At 45.3% G+C, this 22,637-nt stretch overlaps 1 protein-coding gene across 6 annotated transcripts in view; it reads left to right on the top strand.

Annotated features, from left to right (window-relative positions):
* The window catches only part of ABCC5 (ATP binding cassette subfamily C member 5), a 95,604-nt gene that overhangs the window by 67,780 nt on the left and 5,187 nt on the right, over positions 1 to 22,637 (top strand). For all 6 annotated transcript variants that reach the window (XM_026454896.1, XM_026454900.2, XM_026454897.2 and 3 more), the window contains 7 exons: positions 1,213 to 1,399; positions 2,279 to 2,368; positions 5,280 to 5,469; positions 10,458 to 10,617; positions 19,105 to 19,183; positions 20,474 to 20,587; positions 21,981 to 22,145. In XM_026454896.1, the coding sequence (XP_026310681.1) occupies positions 1,213 to 1,399; positions 2,279 to 2,368; positions 5,280 to 5,469; positions 10,458 to 10,617; positions 19,105 to 19,183; positions 20,474 to 20,587; positions 21,981 to 22,145 (985 nt within the window). The remainder of the gene's footprint in view (positions 1 to 1,212; positions 1,400 to 2,278; positions 2,369 to 5,279; positions 5,470 to 10,457; positions 10,618 to 19,104; positions 19,184 to 20,473; positions 20,588 to 21,980; positions 22,146 to 22,637) is intronic.

Raw genomic sequence — 22,637 nt, forward strand, 5'->3', positions numbered from 1 at the left:
CTCGGCCTCCCAAAGTGCTGGGATTACAGGCTTGAGCCACCGCGCCCGGCCTAGAATATCTCTAAAAGGATTTAAGAAAACCTGTTAGTTGCCACTGAAGGGAGAACTGGGTAGCTGGAAGATGGGAAGGAGACAGACTTGACTTTTCATAGTAAACCTTTTGTAACTTTTAAATTTTCTATTCTGTATATATGTTGTCTATTGCAAAAGTTAGGTAACTATTTTTAGAGAGAAAATTTAGAATAGAAAGTTTAGAAAAAAATATTTTCAAAACGTTAAATGACTCAGAAAAATAATTCCTAAACTTTAAGCGGAAAGGAAAGTGAAATGTACTAAATACATACATGTGTATATACCTACACACAGTAAATGTAAGTGCATTGAAAAAAACTGCTGGGAGGAAATGCAGCAGAATATCAACTCTGGTTTTAACAGGGTGATGAGATTATTGGAATTTTACATCTTCCTATTTTTATTGCATTTTCTAAATTTTCTCTAAAGATTACACATTTTATTGGAAAGAGGAAAAGTGATTTTTCAAAGCAAAGCACATCTGCGCAGCAGAACTTCCTACTCTGGAGTTCTAGTTGTACATGGTGCACTGAGCCTTCAGAGGGGTCTGGTCTGCTCTCTGGGACCCCTAATGATGGCCGTGCCATGCGCCTTCAGTAGCAATCAAGGTTGCCTGAGTCCCTTTTGCTGTGGTTTATCTCGCTTCTCCTGGTGCTTGGCTCCACATTCTGCACAGTGGCGGTGTGTGCACACGCTTACGGTGTTCCCATATTCACTCTGAGTTTCTTTTCCCTGGTCTTGAACCATTTCTACTGTTGGCGTTTATAACCTTTCCTTCTTTCAGAAAATGCCCTCTCACCTAAGACATTTTTCTAAACTGTGACACAAGCCTCTTTATTCAGTCTCTTTTCCCATGCTTACTCTGTGCTGAGGTAGATGTTTTTCCCTAACATCTTTAATAGGATTTTTTTTTTTTTAAAGAGTAACTAAGATTAGAAAAACTTAATGTCCTCCTGTGCATGTGGCCCAGAATACCTCCAGAATTCCTAGAATACCCTCCTTGAGTTTCCAGAGCATTCTCTCAGTTAGCAACAGGACGTATGTAAACATGTGCCTTCCATCCTGTGATCACTGAAGCTTTGACCATGTGCGGGGTTGTGTGGTACTTTCTTTGCTCATTAGGTGTTGTCTTTCTCACAGGTACCAGGAGCTGCTGGATGACAACCAAGCTCCTTTTTTCTTGTTTACGTGTGCGATGCGGTGGCTGGCTGTGCGGCTGGACCTCATCAGCATCGCCCTCATCACCACCACAGGGCTGATGATCGTTCTCATGCATGGGCAGATTCCCCCAGCCTATGCGGGTCTCGCCATCTCTTATGCTGTCCAGGTCAGTCTCTGCGATAGGAGCGTCATCTTTGCTTATTTGAGTCCTTCCTATGCTGACGTAAAAGAGGCATGATTGGTGGAGGCTCCACCCTGAGCCGTTATTTCACTTCTGGACCCCTAGAGTTGCTCGTGGTCTGATTTGACAGTAACAGTCTGGATTTGACTGGGGCAGGTAGGGATAGGAGAGAGGTAAGTGTGGAATCCAGGAATAAAGACATTAAACTCTGTTGCATGTGTGTAAGAAATAGTTGCTATTTTCTTCCAAAAGAAATATGATCTTGAAAATAGTTTCTTACTTGTGGGTTTCTATGTTCACCACCATTTTCATCTCTGGCCTCTTTCTAGTCTTCTAAGAAATATTATAGACTATAATATTTATTTGACAATTGGTTGGGGAAGACAGTGCATTATATAGACTGTTTTTAGACTCCCCAGTCTGTGGAGCACGGGGGCTCCAGATTCACTCATTTGCCAGCATTATGTATCTGATTTGACTTTCCTGGAAGCATTGTTACTAGTTGCTCATAGGTTGATATCTCCATTTGTTGTGACTCCCACAAACGGGCTCAGATACAAGTAGGAAGTCGGGAAGTGAATCAGCTGCAGATATGTGTTACTGGAAATGTAAAGATGAATAGAAAGCCTTTGGGTACAAGAAAGTGGTTCCAGCAGCACCATAATACTGCCTGCATTCACTGAGCATTGCAGTTGATGGGGTAACAGGTATGTCTTCAAAGCTAAGAGAACGACTAGGTCCCTAAGACCAGCTGCTGCATGTGCTCAGTTCTTAGTGATCCTCTAGATGAAGGAAGTTCTCCAGCATTGGCCTGGCACGTATTGAAAATGAATTATCTCTTTGATTGTTGTTTTCCATTATCAGTTAACGGGGCTGTTCCAGTTTACGGTCAGACTGGCATCCGAGACAGAAGCTCGATTCACCTCGGTGGAGAGGATCAATCACTACATTAAGGTCAGACTGCTATAGGCCTTTTACTGTGATCTGACTCCTCCTGGAGTCGGTTTACCCTTTGCTGCCTCAGCTGGGTGTACGAGGAGGAGGCTTGTGTTCTCTGCGTATCTAATCCCACAGAATCTCCAGCAGTCTCTCCACTGTGCTTGGAATAGGGAAGAGATTACCGTAAGAGTTTCTAAGTATATTTGTAATTTATGTCAAGTTGAGAACTTCATTGGCTAATTTCCAGAACGTTCAGCATCTTGTCAGTTCAGCTTAACTGACTAATGGAGCATTTTCCTTGCACTGTTTAAAACCATGTATTGTTTTAATTCTTACTGTAGTCCAATTGTTCTTAATCGGGATGGCCATCAGGACCCCTGAGCTTTTGACAGGACAAACGTGGCCTCAACTCTGGATTCTATTGCAGTGGATTGGGGTAGGACCCAGGCTTCTGTAGTTTGGAAAACTGTAGCTAATTCTAAACTGCTCTCCCAGCTTACAAACAAGTAAATTTAATTGATACTGAGAGTATCCAGCTCTTCCCACTTTTCCCCAGGAACCCCTTCTGTCTTGCCATGGGTGGCAGGCATCTTGCTGCTGTCCTAATTGGAACTCTTAAAGTGATTTCCTACAGGGGTGTCTTGGTCCATTCCATACTGCTATAAAGAACTACCTGAGACTGGGTAATTTATGAAGAAAAGAGGGTTAAGTCACTCACAGTTCCGCAGGCTTAACAGGAAGCATGGCTGGGAGGCCTCAGGAAACTTACAATCATAGCGAAATGTGAAGGGGAAACAAGCATATCTTCCCATGGCAAAGCAGGAGAGAGAGAGAGAAGGTGGAAGTGCTACACACTTTCGAACAACCAGATCTCCTGAGAACTCATCATCATGAGAACAGCAAGGGGGAAATCCGCCCCCCTGATTCAGTCATCTGCCACCAGGCCCCTCCCCTGACACATGGGGATAATTATACAATTCAAGATGAGATTTAGGTGGGGACACAGAGCCAAACCATATCAAGGGGTGTCCAATCATTTGGCTTCCCAGGGTCACATTGGAAGAAGAATTGTCTTGGGCCACACATAAAATAATACTGATGATAGCTGATGAACTTAAAAAAAAAGTTGCAAAAAAAGTCTCATAATGTGTTAAGAAAGTTTACACATTTGTGTTAGGCCACATTCAAAGCTGTCCTGGGCTGCATGTAGCCCAAGGGCTGCAGACTGGATAAATTTGCTTATGAAGAAGCAGCATTTTAAGTAGTTAGATTCTCAAATTGAACTCAATTCTTAAGAGTTATCTGTTTTATTGAACTGCTGTGAGACTTTACAAGCATCTGTGTCATTGTTTATATGTGAAGAGTATATTCTGAGTTCCCAACACTTGACTTTGAAACATAGTTTTGAAAAGTTAACTTTTTTCTTTTTTCCCTTTTTTTTTTATTTTTGAGAGAGGATCTTATTTTGTTGCCCAGGCTTGAGTGCAGTGGCGTGAATACGGCTCAGTCCAGCCTCTATCTCCCAGACTCAAGTGATCCTCCCACCTCAGCCCCCTAAGTAGCTGGGACTACAGGCATGCACCGCTAGGCCCAGCTCATTTTTGTATTTTTTGTAGAGATGGGTTTCGCCATGTTGCCCGGGCTGGTCTCAAACTCCTGGGCTCAAGCGATCTGCCTCTGCCTGCACCTCCCAAAATGCTGGGATTATAGACAGGAGCCATAGTGTCCGGCCTGAAAAATTTCTCTTTCACTTGGGAACTGAGTGTATGTAAACTGGATTTTCTAATAGAGATGTGTTTCACTGATTTGCTTTGACAGTGAACCTCCTTAGTGGTGGAATATTTCTTAAGCTTACAAATGAGTAACTTTCTTATTCTCAGAAAGGATGGCAGGTGGCTGCCCAGTGTATCTAGTAATAGCTCTTCTTTAATATTTAGAAATTAGCCTCTTTGCACACTGTCCTGATATGTAGATGACCCGTGTGTACATATGTGCAGTGTTTGAGTTAAATGTTATGGTTGGTGAGAGCCTCATGCTGGAGAGGTCAGGATTACGGTCAGTGGTGGTACAAAGTGGACTCTGCTGAAACCGGTCACATTTCAGAGGCCTGCCCTCCCACTGACTGTCCCAACACAGAGTCCTTCCAGCTTGGAGTTTTGGACTTCAGGCTTAAGCCCCCAGAGTGCTACAGTCTTTGGCCCTTACTTCCCCCATAAGGCTATATACTCCATGGACAATTGCCAGAGAGTTTTAAAAGATCATGAAATATGATTGTTGATGACAAAAATTACCCAAGCAGTTATATCACAGCATTTTGGGCTGGAATAGATTCTCAAGATCATCTAATCCAGTCTCCACAATTTGCATAAGAAACTAAGATGCAGAAGAAGTGGTGATCTGGCCAGGTCACACAGTGGCAAAATTAGAATTAGAGTCTGTGTCTCCTGGATTGACCAAGATGTGCCAGAATGCCAGGATCCAATTAGATGTTCAGTAAATATTAGTTTTCTTCCATTGGATTTAAGCCAGTGATTATCAAATGGTAGAATCCTATCTCAAAGAATTTCAGTAAAAACTGCTATGGTGGAGTGGTGGAAGGCCTTGTGTCTGCCTGTGTCGGTTTTCCCTTGGCCCCCAAGGCAGCTTTGTGGAAGAATTCCTTGAGACAAAAGGCAGTCCAAATACCACTTCCCGCCCCAGGCTGCTGCTAGTAGCCATAACACTTAGTAGCCATTGTGCTCTGTCTCTGTCTGGTTTAGTGATAATAAGCATTTACTGCCAAGGGATTCTTTCCTAGCAAGGTGACAAGGTGGCAGCTACCTCGGTGTGGCTACTATGGTTCTCCTGGTTTTATTTCTCTGTGACAAAGCCTGCAGCTTCCCAAGAATCTGTGGTCAGTCTGAACCGGCCACTTCTGTCTCCCCAGACTCTCTCCTTGGAAGCACCTGCCAGAATTAAGAACAAGGCTCCCTCCCCTGACTGGCCTCAGGAGGGAGAGGTGACCTTCGAGAATGCAGAGATGAGGTACCGAGAAAACCTCCCTCTCGTCCTGAAGAAAGTATCCTTCACGATCAAACCTAAAGAGAAGATTGGCATTGTGGGGCGGACAGGATCCGGTAAGGATGTGCAAAGCCTTCTTTGAATCCATTCAAACGTAGCAGTTTATGAAATACCACTTTCATCCCTTTAAACCAGATCCTTGTTTGTTTGATAAGCGATTAGTGTCTCAGCCCCTTACCGAAATCAATTTTCTAGGTTTATTGTTGACCCCGCTTTGTTAACATTGAGTGCTGTTCCCAGTCATAAATGTGCACATTCTCAATGCAAAACACTGGGCACACAGCCAAGTACGAAAGAGGAGCAGCACCCACAACTCTGCCACCCAGAGAGAAGCACTGGTAACATTTTGGTAGCTATCTTGTTAGGCTTCCTCTAGTAATATGTAGGTTTACAAAAATGAGGTCATTGACACATGCTGTTTCATGGCCTTCTTTTAAAACTATCAGTAGGCCAGGTGCAGTGGCTCATGCCTGTAATCCCAACACTTTGGAAGGGCGAGGAGGGTGGATCACCTGAGGAGTTCAACACTAGCCAGAACAACATGGTGAAACCCTGTCTCTACTAAAAATCCAAAATTAGCCAGGTGTGGTGGTGCATGCCTGTAGTCCCAACTACTCAAGAGGCTGAGGTAGGAGATTGCTTGAACCCGGGATGCAGAGGTTGCAGTGAGCCGAGATCATGCCACTACACTCCAGCCTGGATGACAGAGCAAGACTCCGTCTCAAAAAAAAAAAAAAAAGGAAAAGAAATGCGTAACTGTAGATCCTTTAGATTTCTAGGGTCAGGACTTGAGTGATTTACTTCTGTTTTTTGAGACGACGTCTCACTCTGTCGCCAGGCTGGAGTGCAGTGGAGCGATCTCGGCGCACTGCAACCTCCACCTCCCAGGTTCAAGCGATTCTCCTGTCTCAACCTCTCGAGTAGCTGGGACTACAGACACGCCAGCTAATTTTTTGTATTTTTAGTAGAGATGGGGTTTCACCATGTTGGCCAGGATGGTCTCGATCTCCTGACCTCGTGATCCACCTGCCTTGGCCTCCCAAAGTGCTGGGATTACAGGGGTGAGCCATCACACCTGGCCCCTTTTTTCTCACTTTCATTCCTGAATCGCATTTCAAAGATTGAACTTATCTTCTTTTACCTCCTTTTTATCCTTGTATAAGAGGTCTTTGATTCAGTTTTCATTAACTTTCTAGGCTGGATGCTTCTTTGGCATCAAAACTCTTCTAGCTTTTTACCTTGCCATTAAAAAAAAAAAAAAAAAAGAAAAGAAAGAAAAACGCTATTATCTTTTCTGGCCAATTTATTTTAAAGAACTTTCTAAGGAAGAAAAGAAAAAAGCCATTTCCTCCTCTCTGTTTGAGGGAATGACTTCATGTCAAAACAAGACATTGCTCCAGGTCTTTCATGCTGGAAGGGAATCTTCAGCCAAGCAGGGTGGCTGTCCCTAAGCCTTTTTATTGTTCTCTGCCTTGAGCCCCTCTGCTGCATTGGTGCTTAGGGGTACACAGCTCCCCTGAAAGCTGACCGTGTCCCTTGTTATGATTTCCCTTTAACACAGGTGAGACAGGCAAAACAGGCACCGCAGCTTCATTAAACAGTAGTTAGTGACAGAAGAGAAATAAACAAGAAAAAGAACATAGCAGCCGGGCATGGTGGTTCACACCTGTAATCCTAGCACTCTGGGAGGCCAAGGTGGGTGGATCACCTGAGGTCAGGAGTTTAAGACCAACCTGGCCAACATGACGAAACCCCATCTCTACTAAACATACAAAAAGTTGGCCGGGCGTGGTGGTGGACACCTGTAATTCCAGCTACTCGGGAGGCTGAAGCAGGAGAATCTCTTGAACCTGGGAGGTGGAGGTCGCAGTGAGCCGACATTGCACCACTGCCCTCCAGCCTGGGCAACAAGAGTGAAACTCCATCTCAAAAAAAAGCCTGATTTACACTCTGTCTTAACAGAGCTTCTTCCAAGTTTCACGGGAAACTTGGAAACTCTTCTGTGGTCATTCATGTCAGTCAAGGAATTCACTGCCTTTCTTACCAGCACATTCCATCAATGCAAAGATGGTCAGATTCAGAGGACTCTAAAGTCTTCCAGTCCAGGTGGTCCAAATCTACGTACCTTTTGTTAAAGTGGAACAACTTGAACCATTGCTTCGAGCACCATTCCTTCCTTGGCTTAGATTTTTTTTTTTTTTAATTATTTATTTATTTAGAGACAGAGTTTCACCCTTGTCTTGATGCCCAGGCTGGAGTGCAGTGGCGTGATCTCGGCTCACTGCAACCTCTGCCTCCTGGGTTCAAGTGATTCCCCTGCCTCAGCCTCCCTAGTAGCTGGGATTACAGGTGCCCACCACCACACCCAGCTAATTTTTTGTATTTTTAGTAGAGATGGGGTTTCACTATGCTGGCCAGGCTGGTCTCAAACTCCTGACCTCAGGTGATCCACCCGCCTTAGCCTCCCAAAGTGCTGGGATTACAGGCATGAGCCACTGCACCTGGCTCCCTTAGCTTAGCTCTTAAAGCACTGCCTTGGCCCAGAGGGGGTGTCTCCCTCCCCTTCTTCTATCTGGGAAAGGGGCCAGGAACTGAGTCTCCCAACTCTGAACAGAGTCATTCATTTATTTTTCTTTTCTTTTTTATTTTTATTTTTTGAGAGACAGAGTCTCGCTCTGTCGCCCAGGCTAGAGTGCAGTGGTGTGATCTCGGCTGTGGAGTAGCTGGGATTACAGGCACATGCCACCATGCCCAGCTAATTTTTTTTTTTTTTTAAAGTAGAGACCAGGTTTTGCCATGTTTGCCAGGCTGGTCTCAAACTCCTGGCCTCAAGTGATCCACCCACCTTGGCCTCCCAAAGTGCTGGGATGAACCACTGCGCCTACCGGCCTGGAGTCATTCATTTCTAGAAGAACTATGCTGCTAGACAAACCAGGTTTCCTAACTTGTTTCTGGTAGAAGGATGTGGGGATTGTTGCATTAGGAAGATGGGTCCTAATACAGCTTTTTCCAAGTTCCTGGGCGTTACTTCTTCCAAGTTTTATGGGTGTTTTCAGGTTCTCATTAGGCTGTAAGACAGAAGTATGCTCAGGGGACAGATCCCGACAGTGGGGTTGTGGCTGTAGACACTGGGGCAAGGTGGGCTGTTTGTGCCCTCCATGAGTACTGAAGAGACAGCATCATGGTGATCTCGATGAGGCCCTCATGAGAGGTCTTTTATGACATGGAGGCAAAAGAAGGGTAGGAGGGTCAAGAACCAGGCGTTCAGCCAAGGAAAATGATTCAACAGCTAAAACACTGTAGTTCTAAATCTAAACCATGGAACCAAGTTGCAGAAAGGTAGACAGGACTATGGCAAACTTATTTTCTTTTTGGCACTATAGAGAGAGCACCTTTTAAATGTTTATATCCTTTGACATAGTAGTTTCAGTTCTAAGATTCTTTCCCAAGGAAATCGTCTGAGGTAGCAGTAAAGTTTCAGCACTAAGATATAGGACACAACGTTATTATAAGTTTTACATAAACTAAATGTTCACCCTAAGAGGGCTGATTGATCAAGAATATGTCCACATGATAGAATATTGCAACCACTAAAATTGTATCTTGAAAATGTTTTTTAAAATGGTTGACTGCCTGTTATACAATGCTTTTGTTTTGTTTTGTTTTGTTTTGTTTTGTTTGAAACAGAGTCTCATTCTGTTGCCTAGGCTGGAGTGCAATGATATGATCTCGGCTCACTGCGACCTCCACCTCCCAGGTTCAAGCGATTCTCCTGCCTCAGCTTCCTGAGTAGCTGGGATTACAGGCACACGCCACCACGCCTGGCTAATTTTTGTATTTATAGTAGAGATAGGGTTTCGCCATGTTGGCCAGGCTGGTGTCGAACTCCTGACCTCAGGTGATCCGCCCGCCTCAGCCTCCCAAAGTGCTGGGTGGCGTGAGCCACCGTGCCTGGCCAATACAGTGTTAAGTGAAAAAAGCAATTACAACATTGCATTTCTGATATGATCTCAACTCTGAGGAAAGACTGAAAGGAAGTGTGCCCAAAATGATAGAAGTAAGATTATGGGAGATTGATGATGTCGTCTCATATTACTTATGTAAAACTTTTCGAATGAAGATTCGGTTAACCGGTTCTGCTGACCACTGTAATAACACTGGTCCCCCAAACTTGTTCTCTGCCATAGTTTCCTGTCACAGTAGAGCCATTGACAGCCACTCATTGAGTCGAGGCAAAACTTCCTTCCCGTGCGTGTTTGTTTATCCCTGGAACTTCTTCCATTCCCCAGCTGCTGCCGTGGCAACAAGAGGCCTTGTCTTAGTCTATCTCTCAGCTGTATTGAGGGGATAGGGAGAGAAAAGTCATCTTGTCCTCTGGTTTGCCCCTCAACTGCTTGCTGTAAGATCTCTGTTCTCCTGACTTTGCCTAAGAAGCATTCAGCTCTGTGCACCTGTTCCTAAGGTAACCAGGAGGCATTTTTCCACTTTACTTTCATGAAAATGGAATGGTCGGCCAGGCGCAGTCGCTCTTGCCTGTAATCCCAGCACTTTGGGAGGCCGAGGTGGGCGGATCATGAGGTCAGGAGTTTGAGACCAACCTGGCCAATATGGTGAAACCCCATCTCTACTAAAAATACAAAAATTATTTGGGCGTAGTGGCACGCGCCTGTAGTCCCAGCTACTCGAGAGGCTGAGGCAGAAGAGTCACTTGAACCTAGGAGGCGGAGGTTGCAGTGAGCAGAGATCGTGCCACTGCACTCCAGTCTGGGCAGCAGAGCGAGACTCCATCTCAAAAAAAGTGAAAATGGAATGGTCCCTTCCCCTCCTTCTCAGGCTGAAGCTGTGTCATTTGAAGGTGTCTGCCTTGTATCTCAGGAAAGTTAATCACTTTTTTCTATCATTTTATACATTATCTCAGTTAATCAGTTGAAATAACAACTGAATAGAAATAGAAAAACAGTTGGCATTGCCCTGAGGCTAAACCAGCATTGTCCTCACAGAATTTGCTAACAGCTCCTCTCTCACATGTCTTCTGACTCATCAGGGAAGTCCTCGCTGGGGATGGCCCTCTTCCGTCTGGTGGAGTTATCTGGAGGCTGCATCAAGATTGATGGAGTGAGAATCAGTGATATTGGCCTTGCCGACCTCCGAAGCAAACTCTCCATCATTCCTCAAGAGCCGGTGCTGTTTAGTGGCACTGTCAGGTGAGGATTTGAGCACATGCATGCCTCGTGCCTCGCTTAGAGGCTGGGTGGGCACGTGGGACCACACGATGCTAGCTAGCACCACACCCTGGGACCATGAGTTCGCCATCTCTAGTCTGGTGCTTTTCCCACTACACCATGTGCTTGCTGGTGCAGAAGGGAGAGGCAGCCCCACTGCACACGCCACTTGGTTGACTAAAGGGGACAGGGAGGCCTGCAGCACAGTGCTGAAGAGGCCAGAGAGATCTGGGCTCAGAGCTCTGCTCCGTGACTTCGGACAAGTTATTTAACCATTCTTGTGCCTGTTTCCTCACCCATAAGATGAGGATGCTTTAAAGATCTGTTGCTGTGAAGGTTGAGTAAGTTCATGTACATTATATAAGCACAGGGCCTGGCAAATGGTAAGCATTTGGCAAATGGTAAGCATTCGGCAAATGGTGGCTGCTGTCATCAGCCTCAACAACATCATCCTCCCCTGCCTCCCACTCCATTCTGTCGTCTCTCCTAGGTGCACTAAAAGTGGCAGTTCTTGTTTTTTTTTTTTGAATTGGAGTCTCACTCTGTCGCCCAAGCTGAAGTGCAGTGGCACAATCTTGGCTCAAGGCAACCTTCGCCTCCTGGGTTCAAGTGATTTCTCCTGCCACAGCCTCCCGAGTAGCTTGGATTACAGGTGCCCTCCCCCATGCCCAGCTAATTTCTGTATTTTTAGTAGAGATGAGGTTTCACCATGTTGGCCAGGCTGGTCTTGAACTCCTGACCTCAAGTGATCCATCTGCCTCGGCCTCCTAAAGTGCTGGGATTACAGGCATGAGCCACTGTACCCGGCCAAAAGTTCCAGTTCCAATGGTGGCTTTCAGGCGTTATTACTCCTCGTGTTATTTCGTTTTCTAGTGTCTTCTTTGATACTCGGAATTATGTCGCTTTCTGAAATCTGCCAAGATGCCAGAGATAAAATCCCTTTCTTGGCCTATTAAAACAGACCAAGGAGAAAGCATCACATTATCTTTCCTAAGCTTACCTGATCCTACCTTTACCCTTAAGCTTCTCCCTCCTAAAAACAGTGGATTTCCATCATTTGTGTCCCTGTCTATTAAAAAATCATTCTAAAAGTAATTTTTAGCCGTTTTCAGAAAAATTGGTACCAACCTGATTTCACATAATCATAGGCAGTGTTCAGACTTGTTTTAAAACTATCCCCTCCACCTTTGGAAATGGCATTTGAACTCAAGGAACTTTGGTAGGTACCTTAGTCTGCTCAGGCTGCTGTATATAACAACATACCATAGACTGGGTGGCTTAAACAACAGAAATTTATTTCTCTCAGTTCTGGAGGCTGGGAAGGCTGGGATGGGTGTCTGCTGAAGCCCCTCTTCCTGGTTTGCAGATGGCTATCTTGTTCTGTCCTCACATGGCCTTTCCTCGGTGTGTGCCTGTGGTATGTGCCCTCGGAAAGGAGAGCTCTTGTGTCTTCTCTTCTTGAGGCCCCACCCTCATGATCTCATCTAAACCATGATCTCATCTAAATCCCTCCTTACAGCCCCACCTCCAGATACCATCACATTGGGGTCAGTGTTTCAACAATTTAATTCTAGGGGCACACAAACCTGTAGTCCATAGTAGTATATCAGCAGAATTCTCACCTGTGTTTGTGTAGAGTCAACACCCTAGGGTATGTTTATTTTGGTATTTCTGTAGTTGAATCTGGACAGCATGTACTGTATCTGTGGTTGATAATAAACCATTCTCTTTGGGTATTAAGGTAATAAGGTCAGACAAGCGATATCAGAAGAAAAGTAAGGCCAGGTGTGGTGGCTCGTGCCTGTAATCCCAGCACTTTGGGAGGCTAAGGCGGGTGGATCACCTGAGGTCGGGAATTTGAGACCATCCTGACCAACATGGAGAAACCCCTCTCTACTAAAAATACAGAATTATCCAGGCGTGGTGGCACATGCCTGTAATCCCAGCTACTTGGGAGGCTGAGACAGGAGAATCGCTTGAACCCGGGAGGCGGAGGTTGTATTAAGCTGAGATCGCGCCATTGCACTCCAGCCTGGGTAACAAGAGTGAGACTCCGTCTCTAAATAAATAAATAAATAAGGGAAATGTTGCCTAATTGGCTTTTACCATAAATCTCTCTATTTTTAAATGCCACAGGAACACCTTGAAAAAAAAAATTGGCCTTACGATATTTGCCTTTGGCCATAAGAACTATTTTTTTTTTAATCATCATTTGGAAGAGAATTAAGAAATAAAGCATGTTAAATTTGAGAAAATGCTGCCACCAATAAGCCTCAGTTTTAATTTAAAAATTTTATAGCATTTCATTTGGGTTTGTGAATTGGGGGCTTCTAGAGTTAGTGGTTAAGAATTGACCATGATGCCGGGCGCAGTGGCTTATGCCTATAATCCTAGCACTTTGGGAGGCCAAGGCGGGAGGATCACTTAAGCTCAGGAGTTTGAGACCAGCCTGGGCAACATAGTGAGACCACGTCTCTGCTTTTTAAAATAATATAAAATGTTTAAAGAAAAAGAATTGACTGTGGGCACGTGCAGCTGGTGTGGGTAGAACATCATAGACCTGTAGCTTTAGTGGAATTGGAACCACTTATCTCCAGAGAAAAAATGTTGGCTGCTTTGTGGCTAACTCAGTAGTTGGTACACTGCTGTCCTGGGTTTGTAGCTACTGAGCTTAGAGTGCAGCTTAGGAAGTCAGTTGTGCAAAGTGAGAAAATCGTTTCAGTTAAATTTTCTGCCAGCTCTAATTCTGGCTTTTTAGTCAGTAGTAGACACTGAGGAAAAATTAAATGCCAGACTTGTCCTTTATCCCCTAAGGTTTCCTTTTATCCTGTCAGGTTTCTTATGGATCCCAGAAAATGTTCAGCTCTTGGTATTCTTTTGTTTTTGAGACAGAGTCTTGCTCTGTCGCCCAGGCTGGAGTTTCAGCTCACTGCAACCTCTGCCTCCTGGGTTCAAGTGGTTTGCGTGCCTCAGCCTCCTGAGTCGCTGGGACCAAAGGCACAGGCCACCATGCCCAGCTAGTAGAGACGGGGTTTCACCATGTTGGCCAGGCTGGTCTCAAACTCCTGACCTCAGGTGATCTGCCCACGTCAGCTCCCAAAGTGCTGGAATTACAGGCGTGAACCACCACACCCAGCTGGTATTCTTTTGCTTTTCTTAGAAGATAGAAAGCCTATGATGAGTTTCCCAAGGCAAAGGCAGGATACATTAGCTGTTTCCTCAGCTACCTCCTAGAGACTCTGAATCTGGAAACTGCGCCTCCACCACCATTAGCCAGTATTGAGGGTGGGTACCTCTTCTTGAGATACCTGCAAACAATTAAAACTTGAAAGGAACTCTTAGAGGAAAAGCAAGGTAAAACCAAAATCAAACCAACAAAACTCAGAAAGTCACAAGAGATAAATTTCTGAGTTGTTCTGTGTACAAATATAATTAATCTAAATCATAGGCCAGATCATGTGGGACCACACCCCTTCCTAGATTAGCCAGAATGTTGATCCATTCTAGTACCTGCATCCCAGCCCTCCCTTATCTGCCTGTGTGGGCTTGAGCTCTCCAGCCTGTGTTTCTGCAGATCTCTATTGTTTTGCCCTCATGATTGGCTCCAAGAAGAGAGGCCCCTTTTCATCCAGGCCTTAAAACACTTTTGCTGGCCTCTGTCTCATGGCCCTAGCTTTCCCCACCTTCTCCCAGAGCTCCCTGTGCTTCCTGGACCCAGGAAACCCAGCCCTGGCCTCTGTCCTGTCCCCAGCAGCTGGAGTGTTTTTCATCCTGAGGACTGTCTGGAGCTTGGCTAGGCTGACGATGAGCTGTCCCCAGCTGTCACTCTGGTCTCTCTTGAGTCTTGGTCCCCTGTGAGTGACAGGTACCTTGTCTACCCGGAGCACTTCTGCCTGGTGCCCATTCATTAGCAAGAAACAGTGTTCGCATTTCTTCTTCTTCAGGTGCCCTCTCCTTTTAATCTGCTCATTAATTTTTTTTTTTTTTTTTTTTTGAGGCAGAGTCTCACTTTGTCACCCGGGTTGGAGTGCAGTGGCATGATCTCTGCTCACTGCAGCCTCCACCTCCCAGGTTCAAGCAGTTCTCCTGCCTCAGCCTCCCCAGTAGCTGGGATTATAGGCACCCGCCACCACGCCTGGCTAATTTCTGTATTTTTAGTAGAGATGGGGTTTCACATTGTTGGCCAGTCTGGTCTTGAACTCCTGACCTCAGGTGATCTGCCCACCTTGGCCTTCCAAAGTGCCGGGATTAGCCATGAGCCACCGTGTCCCACCTGTCATAACCGTCTTAATTGTATTTAACAAATGCTCAAAACTTCATGAGACAGACACCATTGTTATGCATATTTTATTTTACCAAATAGTGAGGTTTCACTGTGTTGCCCAGGCTAGTCTTAAACTCCTGAGCTCAAGAGATTCTCCCACTTCTGCATCCCAAAGTGCTGGGATTATAGGCATGAGACACCGCCCTTGGCCTTTATGCCTGTTTTATATAGATGATGAAACTGAAATCCAGAGAGTGAGAGTAAATTTGCCCAAAGACACACAGCTAAAAGTGGTAGAGCTAGGATTTGAGCCCAGGCTGGCTGGCTGGCTCTACTCACTACACTCACTGCGTTGCCTCCTGAAGCATGTGTCACGACCCCACTATTAACCACAACCTTGATATTCCATCTCTCCAAAAAACAGTTAGACTTGCCTCTTTATGGATCTTGACCTTTAGTTACATTTCTTTTCCCAGCATCTTCAAAGTCTCATCTGCCTTCCTCATCTCAAAAACGAAAAAAGAAAGTCACCCAATCTATGCCGTTCTCTCTAGTCTTTTTTATTTGCTCTACTTTTGCTCTTAACTTTTTTCACCTAATCTGAATCTTAACATCTAAAAGCCACAATCAGTCCATATTTCTGCATACCTCAAAATAAGGTTTCCTTTAGCTTCCTGATAGAAGAAGGTATGTGAGTCCCAAAATCTCCTGCTGTGAAGACTGAGGCTGCTAGAGGCACCCAGCACAGATGACAGGGCAGCGTGGTTTACTACAGTGTTTTCTACTATATCCAGTGTGAATTGCTGTATTGTCTCACACTTTGGGAGATATTCTTGGCTTCATTTAGCAGTGGTCAGTGTTGACTATTGCTAAAAATAAAATATAAAGAACCAAAGATGAAAATGTACTTTTGGCAAGATAGGACTCCAGGGGTTCTGATTGTTAAAAATAACTGCCCTCATGTTCAGACACTTTTCTATCCAATCACTTAACTGAAACCGTTTGATTAAGTGGATGCATAACTTTGCTTTCATTTCTGTCTGTGGGTCAGACCCAGGACCATCTGGCTTCTCTAATGAGGGAAGATATTTTTCCATTCCTGATTAAGCTCCCTGCTGAGGTGGGTCTGGTCTGCCTTACCATGTACCACGTACGAGTGTATGCAAACATTCCTTTTCTATCTGGAACCCATTGTTTAGTGGTCTGAAGCTCCTTCAGCTGGTGTGATGGACCTGGGTGAATTGAAAGTTAAGCCTGGGCTGGGCACAATGGCTCACACCTATAATCCCAACACTTTGGGAAGCCAAGGCGGATGGATCACCTGAGATCTGGAGTTCGAGACCAGCCTGGCCAACATGGGGAAACCGTGTCTACCAAAAAATACAAAAGTTAGCCAGGTGTGGTGGTGCACACCTGTAGTCCCTGCTACTTAGGAGGCTGAGGCACAAAAATTGCTTGAACCTGGGGGGTGGGGCAGAGGTTGCAGTGAGCTGAGATGCTACTGCACTCGCGCCTGGGTGATAGAGCAAGACTCTGGCTCAAAAAATAAGAATGTTATGCCTGTTGTCATATTCACCCATAGAAAATCTGATAGGGCCGGCTACTCAGTGGGCAGGAGACTGCACTTTTGTGTACAGCAGTTCCTGCTTCTCTGTGGTTTCACTTTCTGCAGTTTCAGTTACCCATGAGCAACCAGGGTCCAAAAATATTACATACTATATTTTGTGAGAGACCACAGTCAAATCATGTTCATTACAGCATATTGTTATAATTGTTTGATTTCATTATTGTTAATCTCTTACTGTGCCTACTTTATAAATTAAACTTTATCATAGGTATGTATATATAGGGAAAAAAAACTTGGCATTTATAGAGTTCAGTACTATTTGTGGTTTCAGGCATCTACCAGGGCTCCCTGAAGCATTCCCTTGTGGATGACGGGGGACTCCATGTCTGCTGTTTGATCCAGTGGCATCTGATGGACTTACTCGCTATATTTGTTTCCTGGGGCTGTCACAAACAGTTTAAGCCACAAACTAGATGGTTTCAAACAACAGAAATTTACTATCTCACAGTTCCGGGAGCTGGAAGTCTAAAATCAAAGTGTCAGTTGGGCCATGCTGCCAGTGAAACCTGTAGGGAAGGACCCTTCCTTGCCTCTTCCAGCTTCTGGTAGTTGAGGCCATCTTTGGCATTCCTTGGCTTGCGGATGCACCCTCTGGCCTCTGCCTCCATTGTCACATGATGCCCTCCCAGTGTTTCTCTGCCTTCACGTGGCCATCTCTCATCAACCAGTCATATGAGATTAAGGGCCCACCCTTCTCTATTACTGTGGTATGACCTCATCTCAACTAATTACATCTGCAAATTACCCTATTTCCAAATAAGGTCACATTCTTAGGTACTTAGGTGTCTTTTGGGGAGACACAGTTCAACCCATTAAACTGTACAGTATTAAACAACACTTCCTAGGCCAGGGCTAGTGAGAAGCGAGCATGTTCCACGCAGGAAAAATGCTGTGCAAAGGGCAAGAGGCACCGGAGAGCAGGGCGGGTCAGAATCTCCCAGGAGATCGAGAGACGCCCAAAAAGCAGAAATGAGGCAGTGCCGGCCTGCTCTCCCCCTCTCACCAGAGTTCTGTGATAATGACGTGATTGTATTTGCATTCCTGTAATTAGTAACCCCAGGTATGGAGACAGGTGTGTGGCATAGAGCAAAAGTCCATGTTTTTCCCAGAGATTTTCCTGTTTCCCACATGCCAGGCATAATTTTATGAGCAAAGCAAATTATTCTTAATACTTTTCAGATTATTAGACCTCCAAATGTTATGTGTAGATCAAGACAAGACATCCACAATTACTGTAACATCCCAGTTTTCCACCAAATACCTGTTCCACCACCAGCTCTCCACCCTCATCCTCAGTGGCAAAGATAATTTTCTCCTGTCCTAAACATTTCTAGTCCTGGCCGGGCACAGTGGCTCATGCCTGTAATCCCAGCATTTTGGGAGGCCAAGGTAGGCTAATCACTTGAGCTTGAGCGCTGGAATTTGAGACCAGCCTGGGCAGCATAGCAGAGCCCAATCTCTACAAAAAAATACAAAAATTACATGGCGTGCGCCTGTAGTCCCAGCTACTCAAGAGGCTTAGGTGGGAGGATAGCTGGATCTCAAGAGGAAGACGTTGCAATGAACCGAGATTATATCACTGCACTCCAGTCTGGGTTACAGAGACTAAAAAAAAAAAACAAAATCTAGTCTCGTTCTTTTGGTATCGCCTCTGATTTCCTTGAGGTAGATACTGTTGGCACAGTAAGCAAAAATGGCCCCCAAACTGGTCTTCTGTGCCAGGAAATTGCCTTTTTCTTGACTTGTCCTTTATTCTCTCTCTCCTTCTTCCTCCACCCTTCTACTGGATCAGTTTTTTTTCCTGGTCAGGCCAGCTGTCATGGAGCCCCATGCTCAATGACAGGGCCGTGAACCCGGTAGACCAAGAGAAAGAGGGTGCTTTTCTAAGTTTGTATGTACGGAGAGATTTATTTTATTTTATTTTATTTTATTTTATTTGTTAAGTTAAGTTAAGTTAAGTTATTTTTTGAGATGGAGTCTCATTCTGTCGCCCAGGCTGGAGTGCAATGGTGTGATCTCAGCCCACTGCAACCTCTGCCTCCCAGATTAAAGCAATGCTCCTGCCTCAGCCTCCCGAGTAGCTGGGACTACAGGCACCCACCACCACGCCTGGCTAATTTTTGTATTTTTAGTAGAGACAGGGTTTCACCATGTTGGCCAGGCTGGTCTTGACCTCCTGACCTCTAGTAATCCGCCTGCCTTGGCCTCCCAAAGTGCTGGGATTACAAGCACGAGCCATCGCACCCACCTGAAAGATGTATTTTAACAAATACATGCACAGGAAAAAATCTAGAAGGATATTTGCCAATATTTGCATTTATAAATTGTTCTATAACTAGTATTATTTACATAGTAAAAATAATAAAAGAATAAATCAAGTTTTATGGAGATGAGGAGGTGGCCCAGTGGTGCAGTCAGAGCTCCCATCTGGCTGGTTGGGGAAAGAGTCGTCTGTGATCGTCAGGGTTTGGAGTCTTCTCTCCCTGTGCATGTGTGTTAAACATCTTCCACAGACAGCCTTTGCCAGTAGGTCGCTTCAGGGCGGGAGAAACACTGAAATTCCTGTGTTTCTCCCTAGATCAAATTTGGACCCCTTCAACCAGTACACTGAAGACCAGATTTGGGATGCCCTGGAGAGGACACACATGAAAGAATGTGTAAGTGAAGAGCCTGGGGGAGCCGTGCTGGGATGGTGAGGGTGGAACCACGGCGGTGCCATTGCCACACCCTGTCTGGTCTGGCTGTGCCGCCAGGATGCCTGTGGATGAAGGCTTCGTGGCAGGGTTCTCTAAGTCTTCCAGACACCTGGGAAAAACTGATCTCTCCCAGTCCCACCCCCCACACTGCCCACGGTCATTTTGGCCTTGCACTATCCATTGATTGAAGATAGTAATGACAACTACTTAGAATTAAGTGATGCTTTTAATTTGTTTTATTAGTCATGACAGTGTAACATACTTTGAAGCATCCACATGTATGCAAAAGATACATAACGTGGCCAGGTGCAGTGGCTCACACCTGTAATCCCAGCACTTTGGGAGGCCGAGGCAGGTGGATCATCTGAGGTCAGGAGATCGAGACCATCCTGACCAATATGATGAAACCCTGTCTCTACTAAAAATACAAAAATTAGCTGGGTGTGGTGGTATGCACCTGTAATCCCAGCTACTCAGGAGGCTGAGACAGGAGAATCGCTTGAACCCAGGAGGCAGAGGTTTCAGTGAGCTGAGATCGCACCACTGCACTCCAGCCTGGGCAACAAGAGCAAAACTCTGTCTCAAAAAAAAACAAAACAAAAAGATACATAACGTATTGAGTCTGCAGAAAGCACACAGTATGCATAAGGACCACAGACCTTTTGGGATAACTCAGTAGGCCCGCACGAGCAGCTGTAGTGTACAGATTGATACCCCTGGGCTGGGGTGAGGTCTCTGGTGTGCCTGGGTTGAGTCAGGCCCAGGATCCCCTGCCCTAATTCAACTATTAGTTGATGAGCTCTGTTTTTTCCTTTCCTCTACCGGGATTCCTCTCATTTGAAGAGTAAGTTCTGCAGCTTACAAAAAATGTTTCACAGTCACAGGCCTACAGCTTTGGACTTCAAAAGGAGAGTACTTTTCCTTACTCTATTTCCTATTGCATGACCGTATTTTCAGAACCAAAACTTAAGGCCCACTATCTGACTGGATTTTGGGGACATGAAGTCATTGGAATTTCTGGGATGTTTTAATGGTATAAAGCTAACAGAATAGTCTGTTGGAATCATGGACTGCCTTGGAAGTGGGTCCTAGTGCGCATGATCAGTACACCTGCACCTTCGTTCCAGATGAGGCAGGTTCTTGGCTAATAGTTCTTTCATCTGTTTCAGAATAATTTCTTGTTGTCCTTGGATTTTCAGGAAATTCAGCTTAGTTTCTTACCCCTCTGATCTCTACTTTCCTTTTCCCTAGATTGCTCAGCTACCTCTGAAACTTGAATCTGAAGTGATGGAGAATGGGGATAACTTCTCAGTGGGGGAACGGCAGCTTTTGTGCATAGCAAGAGCCCTGCTCCGCCACTGTAAGGTAAGGCAGTTCGTGGTTGGCAGGGAAGGGGCGGCAGCAGAGAATGGGCATGTTTTAGTGCAGCCTTTCCCTGACGCAGTGGGGTCCAAAGGTATTCCTGGCTGTGAACCCTGTTGGCACTTTCTAAGAAAATGGCCAGTGAGAACTCTAACCCTGACACAGTTTGGGTATATCAGGTTCGGGTATGTCGGGTTTGGGTATGTCAGGGTCGGGTTCCGGTGTGTCGGTTTTGGCGTATATCGGTTTGGGTATATCGAGTTTGGGTATATTGGTTCTGGGTATATCAGGTTTTGGGGAGGGAGAACGGGTTGCTTTGCTTTTAACTTCATCCAAGACTGACTTTTGTTTCTGGCCATTGAGTAGTTTTGTACGACTGCAAACCATAGACATAGAAGTTTTTTTTTTTTTTTTTTTGAGACGGAGTCTTGCTTTGTCCCCAGGCTGGAGTGCAGTGGCACAATCTCGGCTCACTGCAACCTCCACCTCCCGGGTTCAAGCGATTCTTCTGCCTCAGCCTCTTGAGTAGCTGGGATTACAGGCGCCTGCCACCATGCCAGACTGATTTTTGTATTTTTAGTAGAGACGGGGTTTCACCATGTTGACCAGGCTGGTCTTGAACTCCTGACCGCATGACCCGCCTGCCTTGGCCTCCCAAAGTGCTGGGATTACAGGCATGAGCCACCGAGCCCAGCCGATACAGATTTTAAAACTGCAAGAGACTTTAAGGTCATCAAATCCAACCCCTTCATTTACAAACAGGAAAAGGAATGTCCAGAAAGATTAATGTTACCAGCCATACTGGATTCAAGGGAAAAAAAGGATTAATTGCACATACTCACTGTCACAGAGCATGTAGGGGCAAGTATTTGATTAGTTTTGTTTGCTTTGGTTTTTGAGACAGAGTCTTGCTCTGTTGCCCAGGCTGGAGTGCAGTGGTGTGATCTTGGCTCACTGCAACCTCCACCTCCTGGATTCAAGCGATTGTCTTGCCTCCGCCTCCCGAGTAACTGGGGCTACAGGTGCACGCCACCACACCTGGCTAATTTTTGTATTTTTAGTAGAGACAAGGTTTCATCATATTGGCCAGGATGGTCTCGATCTCTTGACCTCGTGATCTGCCTGCCTCGGCCTCCCAGAGTGCTGGGATTACAGGCGTGAGCCCAGCCTAGATCAGTATTAGACAAATATGCTGTTAAGGAAATCAAGGCAAACATGGTTTTGAAGTTGTATCACTTCTAAGTAAAAGGATATTTTTACATATATGTGTGCTTACTTAGAAAAAAACAGTAGATGATATAAAACTTAATAATCAAATACATTTTAGTAAAATCTAGATTAACCAGAATGTTTAAGGAATTTAATCGAGTTTCTTTCTCCTCTGCTTCTCTGGCAGATTCTGATTTTAGATGAAGCCACAGCTGCCATGGACACAGAGACAGACTTACTGATTCAAGAGACCATCAGAGAAGCATTTGCAGACTGTACCATGCTGACCATTGCCCATCGCCTGCACACGGTTCTAGGCTCCGATAGGATTATGGTGCTGGCCCAGGGACAGGTACCGAGTCCTTCAGGGACTTTGGCTTGGCATATCTGGGAGGAAACTGGCTCCTGGCAGGATGGACTGATTGCCATCTTTGTAGCGTTCTGGGCATTCAGATAAGCACTTGCAGCAACTCTATTTAGTTGCTATTGGGAAGGATGCAGCCTCCTAATCACAAGATTACTCAGGCACACTCTGATGGGGTTCTCATTTTACTTTACTATTTGTCCTTTTGTTGCTTGTGAGTAGTGACACTTTGACTTAAGTCAGAGAGTACATGTACTTAGTGACTCATTCACATCCACAATGATCACCCCTGCCATACTTGGGTCAGAGAGTATAGATACTCAGTGACTCATTCACATACACAATTATCCCTGGTACATGTACTCAGTGACTCATTCACATCCACAGTGATCACCCCTGGCATACTTGGGCCAGAGAGTATAGATACTCAGTGACTCATTCACATACACAATGATCACCCCCACAGAGGCCTATTGAGAC

This window comes from Piliocolobus tephrosceles, chromosome 2 (assembly GCF_002776525.5).
Source record: "Piliocolobus tephrosceles isolate RC106 chromosome 2, ASM277652v3, whole genome shotgun sequence".
In the NCBI taxonomy this organism is placed as follows: domain Eukaryota; kingdom Metazoa; phylum Chordata; class Mammalia; order Primates; family Cercopithecidae; genus Piliocolobus; species Piliocolobus tephrosceles.